The sequence below is a fragment of the Cajanus cajan genome, chromosome 5 (assembly GCF_000230855.2).
Source record: "Cajanus cajan strain Asha chromosome 5, NIPB_CcT2T_4, whole genome shotgun sequence".
Taxonomy (NCBI): domain Eukaryota; kingdom Viridiplantae; phylum Streptophyta; class Magnoliopsida; order Fabales; family Fabaceae; genus Cajanus; species Cajanus cajan.
Genome location: NC_138521.1, coordinates 62,903,833 through 62,917,384, shown reverse-complemented (window position 1 = coordinate 62,917,384; position 13,552 = coordinate 62,903,833). Strand labels below are relative to the sequence as shown.

Here is a 13,552-nt window from a genome sequence, read left to right as displayed (position 1 = left end):
GGAAAAATTATCTCCGTCAGAGCAAACCAGAAAACAGCTCGACAATGCTACGCCGAAAGCCTGAGGATCTCCGCGTCCGGCAAGGAGGGCAATAAGAGTCCCCCCACTACATGCCCCTAAACTCTAATTTCACATTTGTAAAAGCGAAACCGCGCACTCTTTTCCCGCCTCCATCCTAAACGGAGAGGGTTTTTAACGAGGTACGGCAGGATTATCTAATAATATTCTCCTTTTCGCTCACTCATTGCATTTCCATAAATATTATCGCATCAATTACTGTAAACACGAAAATAGAACCCCCGTAATCCAATCGCGCGCGTAAAACTTGAGGTCGAGCACGAACCCCGGTATCCTTGATAAAGGTCGAGTTCGAACCTTAAAAATGCAAACCCGAGGTCGAGCATGAACCCCGGTATCCTTGATAAAGGTCGAGTTTGAACCTTAAAAATGCAAACCCGAGGTCGAGCATGAACCCCGGTATCCTTGATGAAGGTCGAGTTCGAACCTTAAAAATGCAAACCCGAGGTCGAGCACGAACCCCGGTATCCTTGATAAAAGGTCGAGTTCGAACCTTAAAAATGCAAACCCGAGGTCGAACACGAACCCCGGTATCCTTGAGAAAGGTCGAGTTCGAACCTTAAAAATGCAAACCCGAGGTCGAGCACGAACCCCGGTATCCTTGATAAAGGTCGAGTTCGAACCTTAAAAATGCAAACCCGAGGTCGAGCACGAACCCCGGTATCCTTGATAAAGGTCGAGTTCGAACCTTAAAAATGCAAACCCGAGGTCGAGCACGAACCCCGGTATCCTTGATAAAGGTCGAGTTCGAACCTTAAAAATGCAAACCCGAGGTCGAGCACGAACCCCGGTATCCTTGATAAAGGTCGAGTTCGAACCTTAAAAATGCAAACCCGAGGTCGAGCACGAACCCCGGTATCCTTGATAAAGGTCGAGTTCGAACCTTAAAAATGCAAACCCGAGGTCGAGCACGAACCCCGATATCCTTGATAAAGGTCGAGTTCGAACCTTAAAAATGCAAACCCGAGGTCGAGCACGAACCCCGGTATCCTTGATAAAAGGTCGAGTTCGAACCTTAAAAATGCAAACCCGAGGTCGAACACGAACCCCGGTATCCTTGATAAAGGTCGAGTTCGAACCTTAAAAATGCAAACCCGAGGTCGAGCACGAACCCCGGTATCCTTGATAAAAGGTCGAGTTCGAACCTTAAAAATGCAAACCCGAGGTCGAACACGAACCCCGGTATCCTTGAGAAAGGTCGAGTTCGAACCTTAAAAATGCAAACCCGAGGTCGAGCACGAACCCCGGTATCCTTGATAAAGGTCGAGTTCGAACCTTAAAAATGCAAACCCGAGGTCGAGCACGAACCCCGGTATCCTTGATAAAGGTCGAGTTCGAACCTTAAAAATACAAACCCGAGGTCGAGCACGAACCCCGGTATCCTTGATAAAAGGTCGAGTTCGAACCTTAAAAATGCAAACCCGAGGTCGAACACGAACCCCGGTATCCTTGATAAAGGTCGAGTTCGAACCTTAAAAAGGCAAACCCGAGGTCGAGCACGAACCCCAGCACTCTCGTTAAAGGCCGAACACGAACCTTAACCCATTCATTCGCAAAAATCCGAGGTCCAGTTCGAACCTTAATCAAACGTCAAATCCGAGGTCGAGTACGAACCCCGACGCTTTCTTCAAAGGTCGAGTCCGAACCTTAATGGAACCCGCTCACAATTTACGAAGTCAAGTGCAAACCTCGACGCTCTTGTCAAAAGTCAAGGTCGAACCCTAGTAACTCATTCGGAGGTCGAGTCCCGACCACATACCCGAAATCGAGTTCGATCCATGACAAAACATGCATGACCCTAAACTTAAGGGCGGACATGGACCACTTATCCAACCTACTACACTCCGGCTTGAGGTCGGCGCAATACCTCGACGCTAATAAATCAAGGTCATCAAGCCTCTACAGAGACACTCACCCAAACAGAAGTTCGAAGTCACGCCCGAACCTCGTTTAGCATACAAGGTCGAGTATGAGCCTCGATGCTCCCCCTTAAAGGTCGAGTCCGAACCTAGCCAAGTCGCCTAATTCAAAATCCGAGGTCGAATACGAATCTCAACACACACACGAATTCTCCCTTAAAGGTCGATACCAAACCACTAACCTGAGGACAACTTTGAACCTTGGCAAAGCACACCCCACTCTCGATACCGGGGTCGAATTCGAACCCCGGCACGACCAACTTAGGATTGAATTCTGACCTTGACTCCAGCCTACGGTCATTTATAAACCCTCACAACAATTACAAAGTCACAATTTGAGATCGAATACGAATCTTAACACATTCATCTACGGCCGAGTCCGAACTTCCACGAAAAACCCTACTGAGCAAGCAACTAAGGCCGACCTCGAATCTCGACGTCACTAGCGCAAGATAAGAGGTATCACCCGATACAAAAGCATATAACAGACGCCAAACATGCGCTTCAAACAGCGCGAACAGCCAAAATTAAACCCAAAACGAACAAAATAGAGCAACATGCATACATGTATACAAGCAAAGTTCACAAGATTCAGTACATCAATTCACGCCAAAGAGAAGGGAAACCAAAATTACAAAGAAAACCTAAGCGGAGGCATTTTCACTGGAACTGTCGTTAACATCGTCCTCCGAAACAATCCTCCCACGACGGACCACCTTCTCCACATGCATCGAGGAGAAGTCGAACCCGGGAGCAAGAAGTCGTGCCTGACGGGCAGCCTTCTGAAAGCCCCTCTTATGCTCTGCCACGACGGAGTGCTCCATCTCGACGAGCCGTCCTTCCACGGCCGCTTTCCCCGCTGCCAGCTCCACGAGCTCTACTCTCAGCGCAGCAATCTCATCCTCTCGACCACCCAGAATGGCCTCACTGCGGAGACGCTCCTCAGCCGCCGCTGCCAACTCCCCCTTTAGAGAGGCCACAACATCCTCTAAGACCTGCACCTGGTCACGGGAGGACGTCACCTCGTCCTCCAAAGAACGAGCCCGCGCCCGAGAAAAAGCGGCGAGCCCCTGCAGCTCCCCCACTCGAGAAGCATAAGCCTCATTGGACCGCAATGCAATCTCAAGAGATTTCTGCACCCGCAAGGTCGCTACGCGCGGTCCGGAGCTCAGCCTCCCGCCGCTTCACCTCATCAAGAGCTGGGGTGAGAGCCTTGTTATCCTCCCTCAGGATCTTGTTCGCCTCCTTCCATGGCTGAAGTCGGCCCTTCGCCTTAGCCAGCTCCTGCTCTTGCTTAACCAGCTCCTGCTCCCGCTTAGCCAGCTCCTGCTGCTGCTTGGCCAAGTCTTCTCACTGCTGGCCCCACTTGGGTTTCTAGTGACTCATTATGCCTATCACCCTCTGCAGCATGACCTGGGCAGCATCAAAACTGTCCTTGGGACCGATCCTGTCAATCAATCCCTGGTCCTCAGAGCTCAACGAACCCTGAGGAAAAAACCTCTTCGCGGTCACCCCCGCGCTCCATAATGAATCCATACTGGCGGACGCGCTCACGTGATCCAGCCGCACCGTATCTATCCCCTTCCCAAAGCGATGGGACAGATATTGGGTCCGGGAAGGCCCTTGCGATGAGCCCGCCTGCAAACACCAGTCCCGCATCACAAATAGATAAGGAGACATGCGAGAAAGCCACAAAAACAAAACAAAACAAAACAAAAAACCAGACTCATCCCAGCAGCCTGGGCGGCCAGCCCGGAAGCCTGCACCTCAGGATCAGCGGCATTTCCCGCCTGCACCTCAGGCTCGGCGGCTTTTCCCGCCTGCACCTCAGGCTCAGCGGCTTTCCCCGCCTGCAGCTCAGGCCCAGAGGCACTTCCTGCCTACAAAAAATCACCCAGATCAAACAGTCAGGCAACATAGCAAAAAGCCAGAGTGAAAAGTCCGAGAAGACAATACTTACCACCTTGGCAACTCGGACGGTCTGCTCGGAAACGTAGACCTCCACCTCAGCAACGCCAACCCCGCCCTGCAAAGGGATCCATAACGCCTCAAAAAACAAAGACGGGGAACTTGGCCGGAGGGCTGTCGGTGAGATCCACAGCGTCCACAACCCGGGAGGTCGCCTCCTCGACATCGTGAGAAGCGGAGGTCCCCCCGACCTCCTCCTTCCCCCTCTTCCTCTTCCGGTGGGTCTTTAGGGAGACAGCATCCTCCTCCGGAGGCTCGGGAACCTCGAGCTCGGAAACATTGTAGCGGTGTTTAAGCTGACGCCACAAGTTTCTGTCCATAATGCCTGCAGAAAAGAAACAGAAACACATCAATGACCGACAACTACACAAGTCCTAAAAACCTACCAGAGCACATAATACTCACTCTCTAGGCCCCTCTCCCTGAAAGGCGAATTCGCAAGCGACAAGACGAGCTTGCAATCCAACGGACGAGGGAGCGCGGCAAGATTCTTGATGGCGGCCGTCTCCGCGGCCGTCTCCTTCAGATCCCCCAAACCGTGAAACCAGGACGGCTTGGGACACCAATAGAATGGAAACCTCGACAAACCTCCGAAGTAGAACACCTCGTCTTCCAAAGGGTCAACACCCACAAGGGCGACCCGAAAAAACTCCTGCTTGAAATTTTTATACGATTAGGAGTAGGGAGTAAACAAGCCCCCATCCCTACTCCCGCTCAGGGACAAAATGCCATAAGGCGGAACGCCCATCTTCAACTGATAAAAATGAAGAAAGACGCGAAGAGACACCTCTATACCTAGAACTGTACACAGGACCTGAAAAGCCCTCAAAAAACCCCAGCTATTGGGATGCAATTGGCAAGGAGTCGCGTTGATGAAATTCAAAAAATCGCACTCAAACTGGGTAAAAGGAAGACAGACACCCAAATCCCTAAAAAAGCATTGATATACATAGAAATGAGGGGGATCAGTAGACCTCCCCATATACACGCCCTCATCAGCCTGACAGGGCTCAAGCCGAATCATGTGGGAAATGGAGGAATCGCAAACCCTATGCGCTCTCCGAAACGCATTCACTTCGAGGAAAGAGCGAAAAATGCTCTGAGCCTCGGCCACCTCGCGTTTGACCCAGTCGTAACCAGGAACGCCCGGCTCTGGGCCCCTAGGTGGCGGCGAATCTTTCTTCTCAACAGTGACCCTTCCGGCGGCCACCACCTTGCCACGCGCCTTGCCCCTGACAGACGCAGAGGATCCGACACCACTTCCACCGGCCATGAAAAAAGAGAAGAAGCAAATAAAAAGGAAGTACCTGGTACTCCTCCTCAGAAAACAACCCTACCAAAGAAGGGACTACCGGAAACGACAACGGCGACGGAAGCGCAAAAGAGAAAGGAGGTAAAGGGAACCAAGAAAAGCTCTCGTACTCGAGAAGTCAGAAGAAAGACAGGGAAGAGGCGCGAGAAGAGAGAAAGGCTAAAACTTTCCCCGAAATTCAAAACCGACGCGACACTTGTCAGTTGAAAGGCACACCCGACGACACACTTATTACCAAACCATCATTAAAAAACCGTCACTGCCCCCAATACGTCAATCAAACGTCTCCAGAGCATGAACAGTCGCGACACGTGGCGAGCCTCCAGCTAGCGTACGCGCAAAGCCACCTCTCCTCTCACGAGCCCGACCTTAACTCCTCGGCCTACGGCCTTCGGAGCTCGGGGGGCTAGTGTACTGACCGCATTTCGCAGCCCGGGTTGACATTATAAGGGTCATCCCGGGCACGCGTTGAACAACGTCAGCCCAGAATCCGGACAGATCACGCCCGAGCCCGGAGATCTCGTCCCAGGCCAAAACCGTTCTCCAATTATACCATATTATGTCACAACGTGATCATATCATATTATATGATATCGTATCATATCATATCTTATCTTAGGCCCAAGACAACCCTAATTCACACAAAGGTATGTGCATTATATATACGAGACTCATACTCATACAAACCCTAACTTTAGCATCGGAGTCTCTTTTGCAGGTACCTCCCCCATCTCGGAGCACCAATACACCCAGCGAAGGAGACTCACCAATCTTACCCGGCGGATCAGCTCTACAGCAGATTTCCGGTAAGAACAAGATATAATATGAATTTTTAAAATTTATAAGACATTTTAGTTAATATTATTTGATGTTAAAAATTTACTCGTCATTATTTAATTAGAAAAACTTTCATAGTACAAGATATTTAATATAATATCTTAAAAAACTCTTAAAAAAATGTTCTATCTCCTTGTGCTTTGTTTAGATGGAGAGTGAAACGGAAAGGAAATAAATAAGATAAGAATGACCATATTAGAGGAGAAGTAGAAAATTACATTATTTGGATAGGTAAAAATAAAAAAGTGAAAAAGTGAGAAAATTTATGTTTGGATAAGTGGGAATGAGAGTAGTTTTTTATATTTAAAATATTTTTTTTAGTATAATATTTTTTCTTAACATAAAATTATCTATTATTTTAGAAATTAGTAATCTTTTTAAAAATTAAACCAAGAAAAAAAAGCAATTAATAATATATTTCTCCCATTTCATTTTAATTTAGGGAAAAAATTGTTTTATGATGTAAAAATAATTTTATTTCTATATTCAAACATTAAGTGGTGAAAATTAAATATTATATTTTATTTTTTCTTCCATATTTTGTTTCACTTTATTATTTCACAAACAAACAAGAAGTTAATTTCATTCTATTTTCTTGTTACCCGTGGTCGATCCAAACACATCCTTAGCCACTATATATTCCATGATCCCCTCAAGGGAATGCTTCAAAATCAGGATTCCCTTGTATTAAAGTTATCTCTATCATATATTAAAGTTATCTACATCACCTGTCACGCGGGACAAGTATATCTTCACCTTCGGGTAAGGTAGTGAATCAAATTCCTTAGGTAATTATATATACATTTAAGAAATCAATCTAACCTCAAAACACGCCTCTCTATTTAACTGTTACCTATATTTTGACTTATATTTCCAACATGTTAGAACATATACGAATAGTAATTTTTTATCTTCTTTAATTTAAAAGACCTAATTGGATAGGGATACCAATAATTCAGAAATATTATTCAAAAAGTAAATGTAAGCTCTGGGAAATTCGGGTTGAATAAAGAGGTCTGTGTAGAACCATGATTGAAGTGTGTGGGGAAGCAGAAAGAGCAATAAATCAATTCTCTCACTCTATCACATGATTGGGTGGGAGAAAGTAGACACTCACCACTCAAATCTTAATCAAAAAGCAACGAAGACCATAACTTTATCTTGTGGCTGGGAAAGAATGACACTTGGATTTTATGATGTTGCTATATATCTGTGTTCTTAAAATGTTTTTTTATGGTGAGTTTAGATATTACTGACTTTACAGTGAAAAATAAATTATTTTTCATGCAGAAGGTAAAGTAATAAATAGTTATCTTTTTTTATGCCATCACTGTATTCATTAAAATTAAACACAGATATTAAAAAGATTTACTATATTCATTTACCATGCTTAATACTTTAGAACTATCTAACACATTATTAAATTAATATTAGTTAATACAGATAATAGGGATTTGTATCTTATAAAAAAAAGTTCAGAATTTGATTATGTTGACAGAGGAAATTTAATCTTATATACACTTATGATTTTAAGAAAAAATAGTTATTACTTTTGATTGATAGATACTTCTAAAAAAAAAAAGAAAAAAACTAACACGCTATTGATTAAGGCGTGAGCACAAAAAAATTATTCTTAATTACTGTCACGCATAATTAAATATTATGCGTCCTTCAAATGTTCTTAATTACTTATTCATAACTAAAATGTTCACGCGTTTTGTGGGATCGAAAAGAGAATCACCACCAAACCCGCGTAACTTCTTTTGCACTTTGGAATCTGGAATCTCTTGTTTTTCTTACGAGTCTTGTTATTTATGGATACTGGTTAAAAAATTAATAGGAATAAAGATTTATTCAAATCATATTTAAATTATATAATCCTCGATTGACGCTTGTCCTCCGTGTAAAAAGTCTCTTGTTGCTTTGACAGTAAATTTAGAATAGTATATAGACAATTTTTTCTCCTTAATCCATTAAAGTGTTTATTTAATAATAAAATTGTGATAACTCTAACAAACTGTAGTTAATACTTTAAATGCAGTGATACGAATAATGTCAACAGATTTGATATCAAAACGTATGAATCACATTTTTATTAGTTTTTTTTAATAATGTTTGCATTAACCTCTGAATTTAGGATTTCGTGCATATTATCTCCTATTAACATTGATCAACAACATAAATAATAGTGATTTTATGTTTTTTAATTAAATTATCTAAATTTTGAAACTTTATCTTAATTATAAAATAAAATATGTTAAAAAGAAAATTATTATCTTGTGTGTGTTTATACATACTTCATATCAATATTATAATTATTTATGAAAATAATATATTATTTCCAGTAAAGCAACCCTAATATTTCACATCTTTATTAGAGATAATTTTTTTAAATTAGATAAAATTGTTGTAAATAAAATATCATTTAAATATTTAATTCAATTGTATATATGAAACACACATATTCTAAACTACTATCATTTAATTCATTTTAAGATGGGTATATGTTTGAGAAAACATTTGAAAATTATATAAGTCAATTTAACTAGGATGGATACAAGGATATGTGAGGTCTAAAGTAAAATTTTAGAGAAAAAATTTTTTCTTTAAAAAAGAGGTATGTTGAGTCTTTTTGCAAACATGTGAGAACAATTTTTGCAAATATATGAACCTTTTTAATATATATATATATATATATATATATATATATATATATATATATATATATATGACCTTTTTACTTTATAAAATTAATCATAAATATTTTATTGTTAGTAAACTTAAAATTTAAGGTTTGTCGGTTTTATTATTGGGTCGATCCTGAATTTAACCAACTTTTAAGCTGATTCAATTAAAATAAGTTTATTTAGTATCCAAATTTATTTTAATAGTTTCTAACTTATTTTTATAAGTTATGAAAAATAAACTAACTTATAAGTTATTTTTTTTTATCCTTATTTATTTATTTAAAATCTATTTATACCTCAATAAATTAAATATTATTTTTTATGTCATTTTACATTTATTAATTAATTTATCAACTAATATTATCAAATACTTTTAATTTAATTAGTTACTTTAAAAGTTTTAAATATTTTAATTTGTAACTTATAAACTTCAACTAATTTTTATTCAACTTATAAGCTTTCATTTCTAAATTTTATAAAATTACCCTTTCTTTTACATTACAAAACCACCATTTTACCTATACTTTTATTAAAAAAATGTCAATTGGTAATATTTTTTAATTAATAGTAAATGGTTTGAAAAGTTTAATAATAATTGACAATCGTTATATAATGTTTGATATCATTTTAGAAAATAAATTATGAATCTAACTTAATTTTATAAATTAGTTTATAAAATAAAAATAGTTATCCATTTGTATATATAATTATTATGATCATGTCACCTCAAATATAAATATAAATTAGAAAACTATCCTATACCTTCACTACATTGCCTATATATATATTCTCCAATAAAAAGTATTGTAAAATTTTATTATTGAATAATAAACACAAACCGTCGTTTTCCCTGTGTTTTATTTTGTGAATCAAACAAATTAAAAACCCCAAAAGCAGACAAAGTTTCCTATACTGTTTGGCTCCTAGGTTCTATCGAGTTGCTTTTGCTTCTCTTGTTCCTAATCCCTTACCCTCTCGCAGGTAGCAACATCAAATTCAACAAAAAGCATGGATCTATCTACACTGTTGCTAGCAGTGCTCTTCATCGCAGGGCTCATAAACATTTTCTTCTACGTGCCCACCAACAAGATCAGAACGTGGCTTCAAATTTTCTCCCCCAACAATGCTTGCAAAACCCACTTCCCCGCCTCTCCCTCTTCTCCAACGGTGGGGAAGAGAGACATCTACAAAACAGAAGAGCTCAGAAGGGTGTTCTCCACTTTCGACAAGAACGGTGACGGGTTCATAACGAAGCAGGAGCTGAGGGAGTCCCTAAGGAACATCAGAATCTTCATGACGGATAAAGAGGTCGATGATGTTGTTGCCAAGTATGACTCCAACCATGACGAGTTACTCGATTTCCAAGAGTTTTGCCTTTTGACGTGTGAGTCTTTGGGAGGAAACGAGGAGGGAGATGAGAAAGAGGGTGGTGGTGTTGGAGAGGAGGTGAATTTGAAGGAGGCTTTTGATGTGTTTGATAAAGATAATGATGGCCTTATTTCGGTGGAGGAGCTAGCTTTGGTGCTTACTTCCTTGGGGTTGAGGGAAGGGAAGAAGATCGAGGAGTGCAAAGAGATGATCAAGAAGGTTGACATGGATGGAGATGGAATGGTTAACTTCAACGAGTTCAAGAAAATGATGATGACTTCAGGAGGAAACCTTGCCTTTGCTGCATAGTACTACTCCATCACTTCACAGGTTCTCTCTTTTATTTTCAATTCAGATTCCTCATCATTAACTCCAAAATTAAACAGTTATCATTGTGTGTCTATGTATATAACATCATGGTTCATCGCTACATCATCATCATCATCATGTATACGTTTCAGATGATACATGAAATTAGATGAAATACTGCTCTGATCGATTTAGTAAATTTGTAGTGAAAATTATTAATTAATTTTCTCTCTGTTTATGTAACTCATGGGTCATGGGTAATGAGACCCACTATTTTTTTTTTTTTTTTTTTATCCTTTGGCAAGGAATTTGTTTTAATTTCTTTAAATTGTCTGCGTGGATATACAGTAACCAACATTCAGCTTACAGTTGCGTTTTGCAGCACAAGAAAGTGTTGAATTTCCAGCTTTAATCGGTTCTCTTTTCTCCATGAAATTGGGAAAAATAAATTATGGAGGTATGCACTTTTAATATATATAATAATAACAGAATAGGATATTGTTTCTGCTGTAGCCTCACGTGCTAATAGGACGAGACTTACGAAGTAAATTATGAAGGTTAATTTCCACGAGGGAGACTATTTTAAGAAAATAATGTCTTTGAATTATGAAATTTAATCAAGAAACCCTCAACCATGCATGTGGACGTCCTCGGTTGTCTTAATTTATAATGATCGTCACCAATCACCATATAGCTAATTGGTAGAACCTTGTAATCCTTAGTTTGCTTCAACTTTCAAATAAGCCTGCTGCAATTTTTCTATTTAAATGCATTTTCCCGGGTTTTTTTTTACTAACATGCATTTTTTTAATTTATTATTATGTACCAAAAAGTAACGTTTGTTTCAATTTAAATTTTAAAGAGTCTCAGTTATTCTTCTGTGTTGTTTTTATTTTTCACTTATGTGACAAAAAAAAAAGTCTCAACTATCCTCAAGAGAATGTTATCTAGTGTGACGTCGCAAGTGTGGTTGTTGCAGCTCGGCCTATGAAACAATCACCACAACCATTGATTCTGACAAATAAGCATTGGGCGATTTAAAGATATGGCACCATGTAGGGTCTATGCGGAGGTGTAGTTATGTTCTCAATCGATCAGAGAAGAGAAATTGGTCACTGAGATCAACCTCGAGGATCAATGGGACAAGTGGGGTTCTTAGGTTGATTTGAGTGACATATTGGACCATGGAAGCATCTTTTTTAATTGGGACAACAAGGTCTTTCGGCTTGAAAGTTTGTTGAGTGAAAGAGGATGCAAAAGAAGAATAGGAGGAAAACAATGAAGAGACATCTTCATAGTCATCTTACTACCCACCCATCTTCAATTGGTCACGTATAAAAATAATAATAAAATGAATGGATGTCACATGAACATAAGGTCTAGATTTTAAAAGTGATACAGTTGAGGGACTCAATCTCAATTGGCGCAACCAAAAAAAAAAAAAAAGACTAAATAAAGAGGATAAAAATATAATTGATCCTACTTTTTTTTTAAATCTTTTAAAAATATATTTTATTTAGTTCAATTTTTTATTTTCAAAGATAAAAAAGTTTATTAATATTAATTGACACAAATAGTAACAACTTATATCATTTAACTGAATTGTCTATAGTTCAAATTTTGACATTAAATAAAAAATAAACTATATTAAAAAAATATTTATTTTATGTATATTTATAGCTTTTGACAAAAATTAATTATCACTTTTAACGATAAATACTATGAGTGTTAGAAAAATAAGAAAAGTCATAGTTTAAACATCATCTCAAAACATGCTTTTAAAATTTAATTTAACTTTTCTTTTCATGTATCTTAAAAATAAAATAATAATTATAATTGTTGACTAAAATTTAATGATTAAAATTTTAAATAATTTATACATGTGAAAATAATTTATCAAAATTTCAACTATTTTTCTTGGTACCGGAGTGATATCTATAAAGTAATGTGGGTGGGGTTGGTTGTTTGTTTTCCAGCTCTTCAAAGTGCGTTTAGAAAAAGCAAAAGTGTATGTGTTAATAAAGCGTCACGCTTTCTTTTTGTTTGGTCCACTATAAATAATAATATTTTCTTTTATTCTTTTGTTTTGCTTCTAGAAAACAAGACCAAATTTTGCAAATTTAATTGACTCTATTAGGCATTGCAAATTTCCCCCCCTAATTTCAACAATGTCCTACACTAAATAACATGAATCTTTGAACCAAAGACTAGAACAATAGTAACTCAAAATTTTGATAAGATTATTTATTTAAATTTAAACTTAATCATATTAAGAATTAAAAATGTATGGGATAAAATTGATCAACTTGTTGATAATATATATTAATTTTTTTGAAATGGATAATATATAGTAATCTCTTGATATAATACATAATATAATTGTGAATTAACTTTAATTAAGCAGTATATTTGAGTTTATAAAATATAGAAGGAATAAAAGAAGTATGTAATTACAGTTAAGGAAGAATTTACTGTACATATCTTGAGATAAATAATATCAGTATAAATATAACAATATGTTATACAAAAATATTATTCATTAAGATAAGGAGTAATGTTGTTAAAATATATTATTTTATATTCACTTAAAGAATATTTGACATTAAGTAGAAATAACTTAAAGTATAATTTAAATCTACCACTAAAATTTATAGTGTGTAATTTTTAAGCTAACTCATCAAAAGTAATTAAATGAGACAAAACGAGTCAAGAATGTCCTTACAACTTATGAATTGTTTATTTTAGTAAAATTAATTTTGTATAATTGTTTTTAAACTGTTAAATGTAATTAAAATGTGTGTTTAAATTAATTTTAAATTTAAATATAATTTATAATCTCTCAAATATGAGATAATTTTTTTTAATCATTCAAATTTAAATTTGAATATTTTAATTTTTATATTCAAGTATTATTAGTGAATCTATCGAATAAAACCATCTATTATTGATCTATTATACAAATTACACCTATACAGGGCAGACAAATGAAATATTTAATAGAAATAAATTTGAATTAAAAGACTATTATTTAATATATCATTATCTCATTTTTGTAAAAATAAAATAAAATAAGT

The 13,552-nt window shown here is 37.7% G+C and overlaps 1 protein-coding gene across 1 annotated transcript; it reads left to right on the top strand.

Moving 5' to 3' along the window:
* The first annotated feature begins 9,672 nt into the window (after nt 1–9,672).
* On the top strand, nt 9,673–10,844 carry LOC109809235 (calmodulin-like protein 3). Its single transcript, XM_020372483.3, has one exon. It carries the CDS (start codon nt 9,810–9,812, stop codon nt 10,476–10,478), a length of 669 nt encoding a protein of 222 aa, XP_020228072.1. The 5' UTR covers nt 9,673–9,809; the 3' UTR covers nt 10,479–10,844.
* Nucleotides 10,845–13,552: the final 2,708 nt, after the last annotated feature.

What these genes read in the sequence shown, in the direction of transcription:
- LOC109809235 (XM_020372483.3), top strand. Translation starts at nt 9,810, where the DNA reads ATGGATCTATCTACACTGTTGCTAGCAGTGCTCTTCATCGCAGGGCTC.